The sequence below is a fragment of the Silene latifolia genome, chromosome 10 (assembly GCF_048544455.1).
Source record: "Silene latifolia isolate original U9 population chromosome 10, ASM4854445v1, whole genome shotgun sequence".
Taxonomy (NCBI): Eukaryota; Viridiplantae; Streptophyta; class Magnoliopsida; order Caryophyllales; family Caryophyllaceae; genus Silene; species Silene latifolia.
The window spans coordinates 32,577,718-32,598,125 of NC_133535.1; the positions used below are offsets into that span (position 1 = coordinate 32,577,718).

At 37.5% G+C, this 20,408-nt stretch overlaps 1 protein-coding gene across 3 annotated transcripts; it reads left to right on the top strand.

The window, feature by feature from the left end:
• Window positions 1–11,702: 11,702 nt before the first annotated feature.
• Window positions 11,703–19,388, top strand: LOC141605457 (potassium transporter 11-like). 3 transcript variants are annotated; one of them, XM_074424232.1, is made up of 9 exons: window positions 11,703–11,875; window positions 12,327–12,619; window positions 13,412–13,637; window positions 14,787–15,032; window positions 15,873–15,923; window positions 16,156–16,416; window positions 16,666–16,833; window positions 17,456–17,710; window positions 18,309–19,388. In XM_074424232.1, exons 2-9 carry the CDS (start codon window positions 12,503–12,505, stop codon window positions 19,340–19,342), a joined length of 2,358 nt encoding a protein of 785 aa, XP_074280333.1. In that variant the 5' UTR covers window positions 11,703–11,875; window positions 12,327–12,502; the 3' UTR covers window positions 19,343–19,388. The 3 variants fall into 3 exon arrangements, with proteins under 3 accessions (XP_074280333.1, XP_074280331.1, XP_074280334.1); XM_074424230.1 differs by having other exon boundaries at window positions 11,713–12,023; XM_074424233.1 differs by lacking the exon at window positions 13,412–13,637 and having other exon boundaries at window positions 11,861–12,023.
• Window positions 19,389–20,408: the final 1,020 nt, after the last annotated feature.

The window sequence follows — 20,408 nt, forward strand, 5'->3', positions numbered from 1 at the left end:
ATTTTGTTTGGCTAAACTAAAGACTTAAACAAACCAAGTATCTAACCCCCGCCATCTTTGTGTTCGACACCCGAATAAATACTACTTTTATTTGGTTCTTTATAAATAGTTTTTGGTACCGGAAGTGAGGGCAAAAACCCGGTCATCAAAATGGCGCCGTTGTCGGGGATGGCGTTAGGTTATGCTTAGTTAGTTAGAGTCTTAGGCTTAGTCTTAGTGTTATTGTTTGCTTGTTTGAGTAGTGATTTGTTTCTTGTAGAGTGAGTGTGTTATTGTTTATCCCTAGTGCCTCAAAGCACTAGGAGACTAACGGTTGTTGAAGTTTATGCCTAGAGGAAACGGTAATCTTTTGCTTAGTGACCCGGAATCGGAAAGGCTCTTTAGAGCTATAAGAAGAAGGACCTTAGCAAGGATTGAAAATTCCGACTTGGCAACTTTAAACCAAGCTAGCACATCCACCCAATCGCACCAAGAAACCTTTACCAAAGAACAACCAAACAACACAATTTATCCCTCAAAATCCTTTCCACAATTTTTAACTACCTACAAATACCCACCACAAATCCAAACATGAATCAAGAAAGCTTCAACCAAGGTTACCAAGGTTACCAAGACTTCTACCATGGAAATCAAGGGAACCAAGCCAATCAAGGTTTCAATCAAGGGTACCAAGATCACAATTGCAATGAAAACTATCAAAGTTTTGACCAAGGGTACAACCAAGGGTACCAAGAGCAAGGGTACAACCAAGGTTATCAAGACCAAAATTTCAATCAAAACTATCAAGGATTTAACCAAGGCTTTCATCAAGGCCAAGGTTCAAATTTTCAAAACCGGTACAACCATGACTCTCATTTCTCACTTGCCAACCAATCTTCCAATCAAGAGTCACCACCTCAAGCAAGCAATTTCTTGGGAGATGCTCAATATGACAACTTAGTGAAGTTGATAGGGGATTTGGCAAGTAATACCCAACAACAAATCAAGAGTCTTGAAGCTAAATTGGCTTCCCAAGCTCTCATGAGTTCTCAAAAACCACCGGGTGTATTTCTAAGACAAGGTCAAAATCCAAGGGACCCTATGAAGTCAAAGGAAGTTAATGCTATCATGGTTGTAGTTGAAGAGGAAAAAGAAGAGTCATTTGATTTGCCAAGTCAAGAGGAGTTATCTTACACTACTCCCTTTTCCATGGCTATGGAAACATTCCAAGAAGTTGACCATGAGCCCGAAAAAGAGAGCATAGAAGACTATGTGCTTGAGCAAATAATGACAATTCATGGTACAAGCTTGGATGTTGAAGTCGATCCGGATAAGGGAGAGATGGTTATGACTACACCAACCATTATGAGTGAAGAATTTGTGCTTGAAGAAATTGTGGGAGCACCAAATGTGATGGTGGAAGTTGAGGAGAAGCCGGAAAAAGAAGAGATGGTGATGGTAGAAGAGCACTCTTTGGCCAAGCAAGAAGAAGTCATTTCTATAAGAGTGGACATTAGTAGCCACGAGCTTGATGCCTCAAGTGAGAAGTGCAATGTGGTCGAATCTAAAGAAATCCCCATCAAACTTGATGACCCCGGGAGTTTCTCAATTCCTTGTACCGTTGGTGACCAAAAGGTGGATAGTGCTTTGTGTGACTTAGGGGCAAGTGTGAGTGTCATACCACTTGCCCTTGTGAAGAGGTTGAATATTTCAAGCTTAGCCCACACTTTCATTACAATCAAGCTTGCCGACGGGACAATCAAATCTCCGAATGGGATTCTCAAGGATATCATGGTTCAAATTGGTAAGCTTTCAATTCCTACCGATTTTATTGTGTTGGACATCCCTATGGGAAGACGCTCCCGTATCATTCTTGGTAGGCCATTCTTGGCCACGGGAGGAGCTATCATAGATGTCAAAGAGGGAAATTTGTCATTCAAAGTTGGGAAGGAAAAAGTTGAATTCAAGCTATCACATGCTTCAAAGAAAACCGTGGTTCAAAACATGTTTGCCGTGGAAACTTTAGAACTCCATGAGAATGACGAAGATGAGAACATGGAATTCTTGATTGCTTGTGAGCCAAAAGTTGATGATGAGCCACCGGGTAAGTTCCTTGAAGAACAAGTTAATGCTAAAGATACGTGTGGGGAAATGAGTAAGACTTGGGAAACCGAGTTCAATTCTAGCACCAATGCTCCTCCAAAATCAAAACCGGGAATTGAAAAGAAGAAGCCAAAAAGATGGAGGAAGAGATCGAAAGGAAAAAGGGTATGTGACCCTAATGTTGACAAAGAGACTAAGGAAAAGCTTGAAGAAGAAATGAACCGAAAGTGGCAAGAAGTTCAAGATGCCATGAGTAAGTTGCATACTTTGATGATGAAGAACAAGGGTTCATGTGTTGTTGATCCTTGTATTGAAGGTGGAAGGTTGGCGGGATCTCGGGATATTGATCCCGGTTGAATGAAGTCTTTGAATGAAGAGGTTTGGTGGAGTCACTTAAGAACCACCGCAATGTATATATTCTTCTCCTCTTTAATTAAGTTTTTACCGCATTTTGCATTTAGTAACATGATTAGAAAATGAGTTAATCTAAATTAGTTCTCTTTGCATTCATATAGTATAGCTTGCATCGTATTTCAATATTGCATATAGATTAGATCATGCATTGCATACTTATTTGAAAATCACTAAAAATTTGAAAAATCAAAAATCACCAAAAACATGTATTTCATTTCCGAATTTCCTCCACACATTTATTTCCATGGAAATATGTAAATAAATAAGTGTGGAGAGGAAATTCCATCATTTTAAAAATACAAAAACATGTTATTTATTTTCAAATATTCAAAAATCCAAAAATATGTTCTTTAATTTCGAAAAAATTCAAAAACCACCAAAAATATGTTGTTTATTTTTCCTATTCTCTCCCTATACTTTGTTCCATTGAGGACAATGTAAATTTCAAGTGTGGGGAGGGAAATATCCACTTTGTGAATATTGTCCATATTTGTTCATATCTTTATATACTTTTAAATTTAAGAAAAAGCAAGAAAATGCCTTAAAATTGAAAAATTTCTGAAAAATACAAAAATATTGCATTGTGTATATATATGTTTGGCTAACCTTTGGCATAGCACGTTGACCATTTGAGGCAAAAAGGAGACTAGAAGACCGCTTGGTAAACTCGTTCTTATCTCTTTCTCCTTTTGCATTCTCTCTCTTTTTATATTGTTGTATAATATGTAGGAGGATGGGATTTTTATGCCTTGGATGTTCCTTCGGGGAACTTTGGATTGTTGGTGTTGATGTGTTGTTAGAATTAGCCAACTTGTTGCACGTTTCATTTCATGTTTGTTTAAATTTCCGCATGCATTTGTTCACATGTATATATGTGTTGTGTTTCCTTCTCGTTGCATTGAGTTTGTATATAATTTTTGAACAAAATTTGGTCTAGGAAGGGAGCATGATACCCTCTATGATGATATTGTCTAAGTCGTGTCTTTCCCCTCTGAGTGGCTTGCACCTTGTGACCTCCTTGTTAGGGTGTTTGCTTGCAAATACCCGGGAAATGAGGCTAAACCGGAAAGTTTTGACCATCATGTGAGACCAAGACCGTAGACTAGGCCTAGATTTCGACATAACTACTCAAATGTGAGGATAGAGCCTCCTTGGGATCGGTACATCCATACCCGGTCCCCCTTTAGGTGTGAGTAGGCTCCTTGCGTGGCATGTTACATCACGACGCACAAGCATGGCGTCCTTTCCTTTTTAGACCATGAGATGTTCATTTATATGCATATTTTGAAACAACAAGTTGCATTTCGTTTTTGAGCCTCACATTGCCAAATAAGCCTAATTCTTCGACCCTTTAGACTAGGACCGATTTTGTTTACCCCCTTTGAGCCTTGACCTTTCATTTGATACCTACGATACTAACTACAACCCAAAAACAACCGACCTTGATCAAGAAAGTTGTCTATGAGTTTTGGTAGTATGAAGCAAGGGGATTTGAATCTTGGTTTAGTGGATATGCACAATCCACTTGAGTCGGAATGATGGTTTAGGTTGGTTTGTTTTGAATAAAGAGGTTTTGAAAAAGAAAAGAAAAAGAAATAAAAAAAGTGAAAAAGTTATGAAAAAATCCAAAAAGAATTAGTTGTTTTGTATATACTTGTGTTAAGAAAAGAAAAAGCCAAGCAACACTCCATCCATCTTTGGGGTAGAAAAAGGCGTTGCAAGAAGGGGGCACTTGATGTTTTTCCTAAGTGAGTCGGGTTTACACAATTTTTGCTTGATTTTGGGAAGCCAATTTCTTGTTAGGGTGTAGACGTTACTCATTGGTTGCAATAAGGTGATAATTTTCATGTTTTTCCAAAGTGAGTCGGGTTTGCACAATGTTTGCATTAATTCGGGAAACCTGTTTTTGTTAGGGTGTAGACGTTACTCATTTGTTGTAATAATAGTGGAAGAAGCGGAATTTTGACAACTACTTGATTTTAAACTCCAAATGATCCATAACGGTGCTTGCACCAATCCCGTTTTGACCCATCACCAAGCCCCGTTACAACCCTCGTTTCCTTTATGCATATTTTCCTTTTTTGCATCTCATGAATGGTCTTGTAGGAGAGGATTCCATATTAGATTGCGGGCATGTCTCACGAGTCGAGTAGTTGAGTGATTTTGGTTACTTTTTGCACAAAAATCACCCGTTCTAAAAAGAAAATGAGAGACTAGTGAAAACCGTGAGGAAGTCGGTAGTCTTGGTCCCCTTAGTCATGGGTCAATTTGGTCGAATCTTGTGTGTGTCATGTAAATCTCGAAGGTTAGGCTTTGCTTCCCCCTTTCCCGCCTTTGAATCTGTTTCTTAGGCATTTGGTTGTCATATTGAGGTTGCTTGAGCCACCACTAGGGCATTGACACCCCGCCAAGACTATGAGACGGTATCTCCCGACCAAAACCTTTAATTGTTCAAACGACCGCATAGATGAGGAAAGCGGTTTGACTTTTTGTGATGCATCTTATATTTTGATTCGTGCTTAAATGTTGGATGTGTCTAAAATTTTCCGCAAGCCCCCACTTGCCTTACAAGGGAGCACATACCTCATTGTGTTTCGTTGTGAGTTGAAGGGACGGAGAAGGCCCGTTAATTGCCTTTCATCGGATATTATTAGCTTAGATAGTCTTTTATATTAAGGGTCTCGGTCTAGTTTAAATGAGCTTACTCGAGGACGAGTAAGGTTTAAGTGTGGGGAGATTTGATAAGTATAATTTTAGTGCCATTTTAACCCATTTAATCCTTTACTTGACTCGATTTTTGTGCCCTTCAATCGACTTAAAGCTCATTTATTTACTAATTTATAATAATTAGTCGCCGTAGTTATATTTATTATTTAGTCGTATTTTTATTTAATATTAATATTAATATCATTTTATTATAATAATGTGTAGGTGAAACGGGAAAGCGAGGCGGAATAATGAGACAGAAGCATAAGCCAAGCTGAGTGAAGGCGGAATTTGAGGAAGGGTCAAGGCAAGAAAATAAATGGGAAAGTCAACCTATTGACTTATCAATTGAGACACACCATTTTCTTCATCATCCTTATCACCCCACGCCTGCATCACCATTTCTTCACCATTCATAAACTCGAGCCCAGCAGCTAGCAACTCAACTTCGCCAATCTAGCAGCCCGTCTCCTCTGAACCGAGTCAGCAACTCACTTGAACCAGCTCCACCTCACCATTCCGTCATCACCTCCATTAACAACCATTTATCACCATCGCTAAACTTCCCTGCATCACTCCATCATTCACCATTGCTCATCAGCTGCAACTCTGTCCTCTTCCATCACCGTTCACCACCATTAATCATTCTTTATCCTCATCATCATCACACGACTTCACCATTTTTATCACCTCCAAATTCACACCATCATCAATCACCATTCTCCATCAACCTTCAATTTTCACGCACCAACCTGCAACAACAATACAACCGTCATCAACCTTCATCATCATTCACCATCTTCATTTCACCAACTTCCCCTGCCATAAACACCTCCCCTGCATCTCCTTCCATTCAAAAATCAATACAAAACTCGCAAACTCGGAATTAAAACCCGAGCTGACTCCGTCATAACATTCACCAGCAGCTGCTACATCATCATCATTTCGTACCTCACCTGCATCAACAGACCTCCTGCTCGTTACCATCGAGTTTCATCGCAGCAACAACAACAATACCAGCAGCAGCGACATTACCCATTACCATCATCGAATTCGGAATCGAAATCGAGCTAAATTGAAGCTTTGAGTCCTATGCCGGTCAACCGGCAGTCGACTACCCACACCGGCAGACAACAACATCAATTTCTCTCTTTTTTGTGAAGTTCTCGCTACCGGTCATAGCCACCGGCAGCCGGGCTACCGGCACGCAACACGCAATCCAACAACCTCGCATCAATTTTGTTCCCTCTACCGGTGCCCCGGCAGCCGACAGACCGGCATAACGCACACCCCACTTGATTTCTGCCCTTGAATCATTGGCCTCGCTACCGGCATCAAGCCCGGCCGCCGGCGGGCCGGCAGGACATCCCCTGCTGCGTTTTGTTTTTAATCATATTTCCCCTTTCCCCTTTTTCATTGTTTTTGTTGTGTCGATGATGGGGTATTAAGAGTATTATTATTAGATTATTATTATTATTATTATTATTAGTATCATTATTATTAGAGTAGTATAAAGGAGACACATTACACATTACCACACTACCTTACATTAGAAATTAGACTAGAAAATTAGATTAGTTCATCCTCTTCTCAACAATTGTAGAATCCTAATATTTCCTTTCTCCTTTTCATTCAATAAAATTTGCAATCTTTCTTTAATTATTAGTTTAGTTCTTCCTTTGTTCATTCAAGTTCTTCATTTTCTCATTAGTATACAATTAGTATTTTGGGTTGTATTTGAAGATTAGAAGAAATTCATTCTTCCATTATTGTCCAAGATTGTTACTTTCCTCTTTGTTGGTACAATTCTCATCTTTTGTTTACATTATTTTCATTTGTTTACATTTCTTATGTTGTTTAATTGTTATTCATAAAAAGTATTAGTCTTTATCATGTTTGCAATGTTTACTTGTATTTTGTTGGAATTTGTTGTTAATTTCTCACCCATGAATATGAGTGAGTAGTCTTATCTAGGGTCATAGGGGGAATTTGGGTAATTAAGGAGATGAATTTGGGTTGTTAACCTTTTGAATTGGGTGATTATGTGGTTTCTACTCTTAATGCATTTGAAGTGTTTGAGGAAATGCCTCAATGAAAATTGGACATTTCATTAACATGTTTGGCTTACCTTGGTGCATTGTGCTATTAGATAGCTTTAGAAGTGATTATAGATGAGTTTTAATGAAAGTTAGAACATCTCTTTGATGCATTCGATCCGTCTTGGTGCTCATGCTATTGGGTAGTCTCTATGCTTAATTTGTAGCTAGTTCATCTCGATCAAGTGACAACTTATTGAGGAGCTTAAGGTGACTAAGAAATTAGTCTTAAACCCTTGACCACCATTATTACCCTTTTCTTGTTAGACCTTGTTTCTCCCCCTAATTGCCCTTTGTGAACCCAAAGACCTTAGCTTTTCATCAATTGAATACAATCCCTTTTAGTTTAATTTAACTTGTTTGCATCTTAGTTTTAGATAAATCAACATCTTATTTTGTTTGGCTAAACTAAAGACTTAAACAAACCAAGTATCTAACCCCCGCCATCTTTGTGTTCGACACCCGAATAAATACTACTTTTATTTGGTTCTTTATAAATAGTTTTTGGTACCGGAAGTGACGGCAAAAACCCGGTCATCAGTCCCTCCTGTATCAGCTAGACACAGAGATTTATCAGGCCAAGTGGTCGGAGTTGAGACTATTTTTCGGTTACTTGTCGTTAGGAGCACCTAGACCAAAACAATATTTATAACTTCACAAACTACTCTACTATTAGTAAAGAAGTAAGTAAAAGTCGGATCCCAAGGGATAGGTATTGATGTAGGATTTTCGATTGCAAGTAGTGGTGTCTAAGGGTGTCACAATTTGGGTTGAGATAAGAAGATCAATAAACTAAATAACAATGTAAATAAACAAGCAAGATGATTAAAATGAGATGTAAACAATTGATTAAAAGCACTAGGGTGTCATGGGTTCATAGGGGATTCATGAGATTTGATCATACAAACATGTTTTCAACTAGATGCAAGCAATTATTATTGTGATGAGATCGAGTTAGTGTATATCTTACAATCCCTAGGAAGGTTTGGGTCCCGGAGCCGAATCGATTAGATTGTACAACACTTACAAGTCGACTTAGTCCTCCCTATCCAACAATATGCATGGTCTAATGAGACTCGAGTTGGTTTATGTCTTACAAGTCTCATTGAAAAGATAAGTGATGGGTAAAAAATGCAAGGATTCATAGGCTCGCATTTCATCAAACATAACATGTGCATAAGTTGAAATCACAACAAGCAAACAAATTAATTATGAAAGCATATTAGATTAAGCATGAATCAATCCCCATGTTGGTTTCCCCTAATTCCCCATTAACCCTAGTTAAGGAAACTACTCACTCATTATCAAGTTTAACATGCTAACAAGGTTGTCAATCATATTAACAAAGCAAAACATGATGAATAAATGAAGATGATTAACAATAATTAAAAAGGGATTAAGAGAATTATACCTAATGATGATTTCAAAATAATAAGCAAAGAATAATAGAAATACTTGATGAATGATTGGAAGGTTGTCAATCCTCCAAATAAACCCCAAATAATCTTCAATTACCCAAAATAAAGGATGAACAATAGAGAAATTAAGGAAATGAAATTTGTATTAATGCTTAATTAAAAGTTGATTACAAGATTAAAATGAGATTAGGAAGAACATAAATAATATTAAGAATTGATCATAATCTAATTAGCACAATGGGGTATTTATAGTGAGGATTAGGTACATAAATTAGGGTTACTAAGGGATTAAATGACGATTAAGACTCTTAAGAAAAGTTGAGGAAATGCTCCTCTCGAAGGAAGATGATAGTCTCCTTTTTACTAGTCTTTTAGAAATATGCGCATCCCGAGTGGAACAAGGAAGAGACGTGATGTACTGGGCAGGAATTCGAGCGGCCAAGGGGTAGGGACGAGCAGATTGTGGTGGTGCAGGACGAGCGGACAGGGTGGTGGGACGCTCGGATTGTGGAGGTCTTGGACGAGCGTCCCGAGGCTGCGACGGGTGAATTGTAGTCCATCAAGCTTCTTCCTCTTTTCTTCTTTTCTTCTTCCAACAATCCTCAAGGATCTTGTCAGAGATGCAAGGATCTTCTTCATCATTGCCCATCTACTACATTATTTACATAGGCCTTCTAGTCTTGTCTTCACTTTGATGCTTGGTCATTAGATTCGATCAATTTAGCTTCATTTTGCCATGAAAATGCAAGGTTTGCACTCCTCTCCTACCAAGTAAACAAAACCTCAAAGAATATGCAAAACAAAGGACTAAAGATAGTAAATGACCCAATTATGCACTAAAAAGCATAGGAACGAGGCTAATTCGGGGACTAAATATGCTCAAATATGTGATATGTTTTGGTGGTTGCGTTTCACCATGGTAATCAATTTGCTGAAGTCGTGGGCAGAGGCACATGAGAGTTTGGTACTGCTCGGTGGCTGTCGGAGACTCGGAGTCGGTTGTATGATGACGTGGCGCAAAATCGCAAATGGAGATCGATTTTGGATTGGTAGCGAGAGGCAGATGAAGGTCGCATGTGACGGGGTGACATGGAGGCATCAGTAAGGGTGGTGGTCATGAATCTTGATGGTTTAAAGTGCTCTGATAACTGGTTGTTGGTTTTGAATGAGGGGGAATGGTTGAAACATGGGTTAAAAAGTAAGGGCAAAACTGTCACTTTGTCTTTTTTTTTTTTTTGGCCGGAAATGCGACTTGGTATTAAGTTTGAAAGAAATTGGGATGTTTGGTATAATCTTTTGAAAAAAGTTATCTTAGATATAAGATTTTAAAAATGACATTATACAAGGTATAAGTTATCAATTTACCCATTGAGTTTCCCATAAAATGAGTTTCTACATTGGTAACTAACCTATTTTAAGAACATACATCTAAAACTTCCCGTATCAACCAAACAATCCCTTAAATGTAATCATGGTTCTTCAAGACCCATTTTGAGATCAAGGAATAACTTATTTGCATTATATTTTTGTTATTTTAAATAAAAAGAAAATCTACCTATATACCCAAAAATAATTTGGGAAGAATCTTAGTTATTTCTTTGGATAAAGTGTAATTAATAGGAGTCTTAAACATTGTGTGATGGAGTCTGAAGTTAAGTCTAAAAAATACTTCCTTTTTTCCGGGTTCTCGATCATTTGTTTAGCAGTAAGTTTTTGTGCTTGTTTAGCTAATCCTTTTTTGGTATTTCATTCATTGATTTACCTTTCTTTATTATAAATTATTTTAATGAGGAATTTGATCACTCATTGTCCATTTATCATATAATTGTTTGATGAAGTCTAAATAAATGTTTTATCCTTTTAACCAGTTGCTTTGATGAGGTTTAAGCAATTGTTTTACCTTGATTATGTTAGATAAAACTAGGTTAAAGTGATTTTACCTCAAGATGATTGACAAACGGTAGTGTTAAAGGAATAAAATTTACAACTTAAATGAAAATTTAAAAATAAATGGCTGAGATTGTGTTTTATTAGGTTTAGATGAGATTTGATAGTTTTTTTTAAAAAAAATCAAACTTATTTGTAGTAATTTTTAAATGAAAATTATTTTGATAGTAGTTATTAAAATAGTGTAATAAAAGACAATAGTTTAAAAAAAAAACCTACAATGAAAATAATCACAAGTGACAGGAGTGGTAAAGAATAAGTAGGTAAACAAAACACAAATTTTGACTTTAGACGGACAATATCCGTCTAAAGTTTGGATATCACCACTTTGTCATATTATTGTAAGTGATGACATATTTAACCCGTCTATATTTTAAACGGATATACCCGTCTAAAGTGACACTAATTGAAACAAAAAACTTAGGACTCCCTTGTGACGGGTACTATTCCGTCACAAACACTGTTCATATTTACGACGGGCTAAATGTGACCACTTTTTGATAAAATGTGACCATTTTTTTTAGCTGATATTTTATGAACAGTACTTGAGTGGTTATATTTTATTAAAAAGTGGTCACATTTGTCCGTCGCAAATTGTGACTGTCACAATGGAGAATTGTTGTATATGATGATAGAAAGGTGGTTAAAACCATGTAGTCTTTTATGGTGAAATTATAGAGAATCTAGATCCAATCATTCCATCAAGTTAAATAATAATGCTGCTACTACTACTAGTCTACTACTTGTTGTACATGAGTACATGGTACAGTTTTGGTGGATTTTATACTTAAATTATTGTACCTTTGCAAAATCAAAGTATATCATATTATATACACATATTCTGCTTTAAAATTAATATAAAATAAAATAAATCAGTTAAAAACAAATTGCATTAAAATTAACAAAAAGTTTGTCCATTTATTTAAATAAAACGATATTTTACCCATTTTAATATTAAAACAGATATATTCGCCTTAACGAGATCTAATTTACGTATAATTCAAAGTTAACAATAACGCCCACTTCTTAACCCCTCCTTCCCTCTCTTTGTCTATCTAAAATGTATAGTCTACAGTTGTGGCAAATATTGTCTGTTACTATTAAGCTAAAAAGCTGTGTCCTTACACAGTAAACTTTAAAAAAAGACAAACTTGGTTGTCAAAATAAGACCAATTTATCTCCCTCTCCTTGTAAATCACACACCATTTTAAGGTACTTGAAACCAACTTTTCTTTTTTCTCTTTTGGGTTTGTTTACTGCTCCTGCTGCTTCTTAATTTATGATGATTCTAGAACATTACCTGAAGCTGCTGCTGCTATCAATCAACTAATCTTGCTTTCAGCTCTTTTTTTTTGCATGGGTATGTGTCCAAATTTAGAAAACAAATCTGGGTTTTGTGGCTCATAATTGCTTGATTCTTATCTTACAAAAAAAAATTAATTATGTGGTTAATCATTTTGTCTGTGTTATTTACCTTTGTCTGTCTCTGTGAATTACTGCTATAGTTTAAGTTTACTGAAGTAAAACTGTGAACTAAGTTAAAAGATGAAAACTTTGGTGTAATTCTGTGGAAATTTGAGTTGGGTTTTTATTAAAATTGTGATTCAAGTTGGTTGCAGTTCATATCTTTAAGTTTGATGGATTTTTGGTTGAATTTTTACAGAATTGGATAAAGCAAATGCATGAAGGGCTTGTATCAAAGTTTATGCATTGGACTTGATGTTTTTCTAGGGAGGGGGTGAAAAATAGCTTGCTGTACTGTAATTAGAGGTTAATAAGTAGAGGTAAAAGATCGGCGAAAAGAGGTGTTATAGAGTTAGATATATCAATCAGAAATCAATGACTACTATTGATGAGGAAACCAGTGATAGAGGTAGTATGTGGGATTTGGATCAGAAGCTTGATCAACCAATGGATGAGGAGGCTGGAAAGCTTAGGAATGGTTTCAGAGAAAAGGTAAAAAAAAGGCTGTAATTATCTAAGTTTTGCATTTTTCCGCGGTTTTTATTGCATGACTTGGACAGTTTACCCTGACATGAAACTAGAAGTTTTATGAATCATCTAGAGAGTATCTAGGGATTTATATGATTTTCTTGGACTTCAGTAATCCTGATTCCTGAATTCCAGTTTATATGCCCTGAGTCCCTGACCATTACTAGTGGAGACTGCTTAGAGTTGCTTGCCAGACATTCTTTTGTGAAATGTTACTACCACTCCGGTACTAGTTGAAGTAATTGCTCAACCAAATATTTAAGCTGATGATTGAGGCTCAATCAATGGTTTTATGCTTAATAGTACCATAGGTGTATAGGGAGTGCAAATATATTTAGAACCGGCAGCCATACAAAATCTGCATCTTATATAGACGTCCTTATGGATCGATAGAAGTTCAACAAGAAGTTCAACAATGTTACTCATTCTGTGAAATGCTACGCCTATGGCGTTGTGTGGGATATCGAACATACGCAGTCTTAGCCCAAAGTTGAAAATAGAGAGCAACTGTTTTTTTCATAACTCATATTCAGTAGTTGTTTTTACTGAAGGAAATAACTAATGGCCCATGCTTCCATAGTTATTTGAAGAGAACCCTTCACAAAGATATTGGATTTCTGGTGTGTATTTTGCAGCTTGAGTAGGTCCAACTATTGTTAGGTCATTTCTCTAATGTTAGGTATTACTCATCATACTGTACCTATATGCTGAGTGTGTAACAAATTGGTTACCTAACTCCAGAAATGATTTCTGTAGAAATATTCAGCATTATTGCTACTACGGCTGGCATTCCAAAGTCTAGGAGTGGTGTATGGAGATTTAGGCACATCTCCTTTATATGTTTTTTACAATACATTTCCCCGTGGAGTACAAGATCGAGAAGATGTCATAGGAGCACTTTCACTGATAATATACTCATTGACTTTGATCCCGCTGTTGAAGTATGTGTTCATTGTCTGCAGAGCAAATGATAACGGTCAAGGTACTAATTGATCTTTTAAATACACGATTTAAACTAGATGTTGTTTGGTTTGTGGTTTGCTACAGAAGTTGTGACTGTGGTCTGAGTAGCAGTAGACATTTAGTTGTCTTCTCATAACAAATGGTTCACTATTTAAGATGATGAGATTGATGAATACAATGATTAGCCAAATTGCTATCGTATTCCTTTTGAAAAGAGATTACCTTACAAGTAGACTAGCGTTTGACTTGGCAAATCCTATTCTCTTTCAGGATCACTGCCTTAGCCATGCGCTTCGCAGAATAAATATTTCGAAGGAAGATGCTAAACTCTTCTATTTCCAGCGTCAGCTGTTACTTAAAACAGTTTACGCTCTTCACTTCTGGAATTCTAAGCAGTTGTTAAACACAGTCGATTTTCTTGACCAAACATATACGAAACCTAACTACTAAGTATGAGTGTATGACTGTATGAGGTTTGCATCTTAGTCAAAGAAAATATCAGCGATATGGACTAAATTATAAGAAAAGAAAAGTTCTGTTATGCTCATATTTTATGTTGGAGCTCGCTGTCAATTTTTCTTCATCTCTGCGTTCCACCTTTACTTCATAAAATATTCAGACAGAAGCTTGGTGTTTATGGTATCCCCAGAATATGGTAAGGAACCACTATTTTCTCTGGGTGATGCGTGATTCTTGTTTTCATTGCCAGTAGATTTGCCTGAGGCCTGAGGCAAACATTTGGACAATGATCTGATATGGTGTCTTTTGCCAAGCACTGATTACTCATATGCTTGTTTTTACTGTTGTGCCTGAAGTTAAACATTTGGTAAGTATCGGACAAAGTAACTTATATCATAGTTATTGTAAATATTAAAAAAAATGTACTCCTGTGGTTCTGAATACATGATTTCTCATCGCGCTTGGCACTGAACACATGATGTTGGTATCATGTGTTTATTATATATCACTGTATTCAAATTATAAACACGTGTTTAGTTCTAAGCACATGAAATTAGGCATCATGTTAGCTCTGAACACATGATATTGGCATCAATTTCAGTTCCAAACACATGATTTAAGCATCATTTGGCAACTATATCATAATATTGTAATGCTGACTTATTACCTGATGTTGATGACTGATAAGGCATGCTTTTTACTGGACCAGGGGGGACATTTGCTCTTTATTCATTGCTATGTAGACATGCAAATATAAATACTATCCCAAATCGGCATAGAACAGACGAGGATTTGACAACATATAGCCGTTCTAGAGTTCATGAAAGTTCATTTGCTGCAAAAACCCAGCAGTGGTTAGAGAAATACTCGTCCAGGAAGAATGCGCTTCTTCTACTTGTTCTGGTTGGCACTTGCATGGTCATTGGAGATGGAATACTCACTCCTGCAATATCAGGTATGTAGTTATGCTCCAATCCCGGGCGTACACTCAATTTGACCAATTCTTGGGTTTTTCTCCTGTCCTTTCAACTCAGTTGCAACTCGCAATCATATTTATGTTCATATTCTCTAATTGTGTCCATGAAGCTTTAGATCTGTGTTGTAATTGGAAACAGTATTTCTGAGGTAGAGTAGCTGCTAGAACGATCCAATACACTATCCATTGTTTTGGATTCACTATATATATAATATATATGACAAGTTGTAAGAAACGGGGCAAGTGGGTAGTGTAACGTCAAGTTAATGGAGTGCAAGTATATTGATATTGGAAGTTTGGAACCCACATTGTTTTTTGAAATCCAGAACTTTCACCATAACGGAAATGTAATGAATTGGTTCGAATGTCCCCCAAAGAAATATTTTTGTTAATCCAAATGGAAGGAGAGAGTATTTCACAACACAAAACAGTTTTGAGTGATTTCATGAGCCGAGTTTTGGGGATATGATGTCTGGCGTATCTGTAAATTGTTATTCTACTAGCGTTGTTGTTTTTCACCATTTTGCGTTGACTGTGTATATATAACACGATTATATGAATTAAATGAACACCAAGGACTCACGGAGTTTGCGTATGCTAACTTTGGAATAAGTCGAAGCTTTTTGCGGTCTAGCAGGTGTAACATCAACAGTAGTAGTTTGTAAACATTCTAAAATTGAGATAGACTGATTCTCTTGACTGTGGTCTAATATGTACAGTTACTTGTTATTTTCATGAACTTTTATTTATTGAGAAGCATCACCTTTAATTGAAACCTAACTTATGAAGAGACAACTCAACAATATTTTTCGATGGCAGTTCTGTCAGCTGCAGGTGGAATCAAGGTAGACCACCCCAATCTGAGCAATGGTAATCTCTCGCTTTTGAGTATTTACTAGTTTGATTTTTTTCAGTTGTTATCTAACTGGTAAATTCATAGAGAAGTGGTACTCATGACACGGGTCAAAACCCATCGGCATCAAAATTGTCCTTATGGGTCTGAACCAAAATAACAACTAATTGATCTTTCTTTAAATGAATCAATACTGCATTTGTGATTCTCAGTTCTTTCCTGACAGCTTCTTTACATAATGGTGTGCAGATGTGGTAGTTGTTGTAGCTGTGGTGATACTGGTTGGTCTGTTTAGCCTGCAACATTATGGTACTGATAAAGTGGGCTGGCTATTTGCACCAATTGTATTGCTTTGGTTTCTATTGATTGGAGGCATTGGCATCTACAACATATGCAAACATGACAGTAGCGTTCTCCAGGCATTTTCACCTGTCTATGTTTATCGTTATCTGAGGAAGGGTGGCAAAGATCATTGGACATCATTAGGGGGCATCATGCTCAGTATAACTGGTATACTACTGACATTTTGCTCTTTTTAGCGAATCTTGTATGAGACGATTCTTATGCATGACCAACCAAATCCGTGCACATTCCTTGTTAAAGTACAGGATGTTCAGGTTGGTCTCACAATATGAACGTCTCTATAAGTTTTTTGTGTTTTTGTTTGAGTTGATGCTGTGTTTTTGTGGCTGATATTTTGAGATTAAAATGTAAGGGTTGGATTGTCCGTTTTAACTCCTTAACGATAAAAAATGGTAGGGACGGAAGCGCTGTTTGCGGATTTGGGTCATTATCCTGTACTGGCTGTACAAATCGCGTTTACTGTAGTCGTATTTCCGTGCCTTCTTTTGGCATATTCTGGGCAAGCGGCTTACCTTGTCAACCATCAAGGCCATGTAGCTGATGCATTCTACCGCTCGATACCAGGTCAATTCCTTTTCTCGACATTCTACATTTTGGTTGAATTTTATTGTACTTTGTGGTTAGTGCATTAAAATCTACTGGTTCTATGAGCATGGGCATCTGAAACAGGTGCAAAGGAATTAAGGACTAGAAAATAGTAATCTGACGACGGGAGCTGGCAGACTTATGTCATTGGAAAGTCCACCTTTTGGTTCTGCCTCGCTAATTTAGTGTTATTTATAACTCGGGGACTGTAAGAAAGTAAGGAGTAGATTTCCAAGACTAGAGAGGAGAAGTAATTTAATAAAGTGATTAGTCATTGCTATAAGACTCTGTAACACTCTTAACACCTAACCCAGATGGCTGAAACCATGCAAAAGATAGAAACACACGCGAATTGTATGATACACGTGAATTGACCCAATACAAATTCCCCCAAACCCTGTCGGTCCCGTCTGCGGCCAAGTGGAATAATGTTAAAAGAACTGTTTTGATTTACACGAATATGATTTTGCGAGAGGAAAACCGGTAGTAATTTACAAAATGTCTTTAATTTTCCCAACTATAGCTGGCCTGTTGGAATATAGTGCTACATATGCTGCTTGCTTTCTACTGAGTTGTAATACCGTAATTTGTTTTGCTGTAGATACCATCTACTGGCCTGTATTCGTCGTAGCCACTCTGGCGGCAATTGTGGCTAGTCAAGCTACCATATCGGCGACATTTTCAATTATAAAACAAGCGGATGTTCTCGGCTGCTTTCCAAGAGTGAAAGTAGTACACACTTCAAAGAATTTTCTGGGGCAGATCTACATTCCTGATATTAACTGGATTCTTATGGTTCTATGCATTGCTGTAACTGCTGGATTCAGAAACCAAAGTCAAATTGGAAATGCTTATGGTCAGTTATAGCCTCTGTCTTTATTGCATATTCTTCATGTTTTACTTCATGTGCTCATTTACCCGGTTCACTCAAGTAGTACTCTTGGACCAGAGTTTTAGGAGATTGAAGATTATGTGACAGAATATTAGGACCCACGCTTACATGAAAGTTTTATGTGGGTTATTTCCTGCCAATGTAGAAATGTCGTAAATTGATGAATATCATGTGCGAAATCCTGTATTAAATATCAATATGAATCTTGATAGTGAGCTTGGTCATCACGGTCTGATTTAGGCATAAATTTGTTAGACCCCCTCAAAATCCGGTGGTTAAATCCGGCTTGGTCATTTAAATTGAAAGGTTTTTGCGTCTTTTACTGATTTTGGTAAAATCATCAAAATAAGTTATGGTAAATTCTGTCAAGTTCAAATAATCTTCAGCTAAGTTGAGCTAAAAGTTAGTAGAATCAGAAAGAACGAAGATTAGCTTATAAGTAAGCTAGTTACGCCCCCCATCTTCTTTTATGATGTCTATTTGTCCCTTAAGTTTTTTTAGAACATGACTACTCGGGCTTCACCAAATTGCTCTAAAATGATATTCGCCCCTACCTTGACAGGCACAGCTGTAGTGATAGTCATGTTGGCAACCACGTTCCTTATGGTTCTAATCACTTTGTTGGTATGGAAGTGGCACTGGATCCTTGTTCTCATCTTCACTTCCTTGTCCTTGGTGGTGGAATTGACCTACTTCTCGGCCGTTCTCTTCAAAGTTGACCAAGGTGGGTGGGTCCCTCTAGCCATTGCCGCCGTTTTTCTCATCGTCATGGTTGTATGGCATTATGGCACCGTAAAACGCTACGAGTTTGAAATGCATAGCAAGGTATCAATGGCGTGGATTCTTGGGCTCGGCCCGAGTTTAGGGCTCGTTAGGGTTCCCGGGATCGGACTAGTCTATACAGAGCTAGCCAGCGGCGTGCCGAGCATTTTCTCACATTTCATCACGAACCTGCCTGCTATTCATTCTGTGGTCATTTTCGTATGTGTTAAATACCTCCCCGTGTACACCGTCCCCGAGGATGAGAGATTCCTCGTAAAGCGTATTGGGCCTAAGGACTTCCATATGTTTCGGTGTGTGGCGAGGTACGGCTACAAGGATCTCCATAAGAAAGATGACGACTTTGAGAAAAAACTATTTCACAATCTTTTCATGTTTGTGAGACTAGAATCCATGATGGAAGGATGTACAGACTCCGAGGAATACAGTCTAGGTCAGCAAACAGCACAGTCAAGAGACATGCTTCTGGAAAGCAGAAACGCATATTCTGTCAGCTCGACACTTGATTCAGTAGATTCTATCGTGCCTGCGAATACTCCGTTGGGGCAAGCAAGCTTATTGTACAGGCACTCGGGGCAAACAAGCGGGCAGGCGGAGATTGATGAGCTGGAGTTTCTAAATACTTGTAAGGAAGCTGGGGTGGTGCACATACTGGGGAACACAGTAGTGAGAGCAAGAACAGGTTCAAAGTTGTACAAGAAGCTTGCTGTAGATTATGTATATGCGTTCCTTAGGAAGATTTGTAGGGAACATAGTGTCATCTTTAATGTTCCTCATGAGAGTCTATTAAATGTTGGCCAGGTATTTTATGTGTAACATTTTTTTAGTTATATCTATGAATAAACTATTTTCTTTTGATAAACTTATTAAATCCAGTTTTAATAATTTTATTCTACTTGGGAGTAGTTAGGTCTCAACTCTTTCCCTGCCTTTGGTACGACAACTTGTTCTAGTCGTAAACATATATTTTAGCATATGTTTAGTGGTCTACATCGCTGTAAAAGCCATTATTTTCAAACCCGTCAGCATCATATTAGATGAGGTTCATTTTACACTAAAAAAAAGCCCCCTGCGGGAAACTAACCCCTGCGGATCAGACTAAAACTATCGTCAAGCCAAGGATAAAAATTATTCTGCGGAAAAGTTTTGAGCAAAGCCCTCAAAATCAGTAAGAGTGGAAATATTTGGTATTACGCCTAATAAAAGTAAGAGCATGTGCCTGAAAAAAGACACCAATTCTAATAAGCCCTAGAAAAAGCTCCAAGTTTGACCTTAAACCGAAATTACGACCTTGAGATGAATGAGCTGAAATTCTAGTATGCCTTGAAAACACAAGATGAGGCGGGGAGGATGGGTTGGCGATTTTGGTGGTTGGGTAAAGGGATTTGATGGGTGCAGAGGGGTCCCCACGGTGTCCTATGATAATAAAAAAAGCAAACTACACCATCCAACCATTCGACAACATCCAACATTCTCAGTTTAAGAACCACGTAGTTGTAAATTGTGATGGGAGTTTGCCATGCCACTACTTAGAAGAATAGACAGACTGGTGTCTGATATAGTGGATGATGAGGGAGTGACGGCCCCATCACTTCTTAATCAGATTTTACAAACAAAACATAATGGGATAACCATTCGGAAATACTTGTAAGTTGGAATTATCCTTTTCATACAACTGTAATGTAATAGGGACATACATTTCAGATTATCATTGTCCCACAACTGGACAACCCATTACTGTGACTCTCACACTTGTAGACTTTGTACCTATTGTTAACCCACAAGTTCTCATTTAAGATTCAAGTATCACCTCACTTGTGTATACAAGACAAAAGCAGATACATGGGGAACAAACAATATATTTGTCTTATATACACAAGTG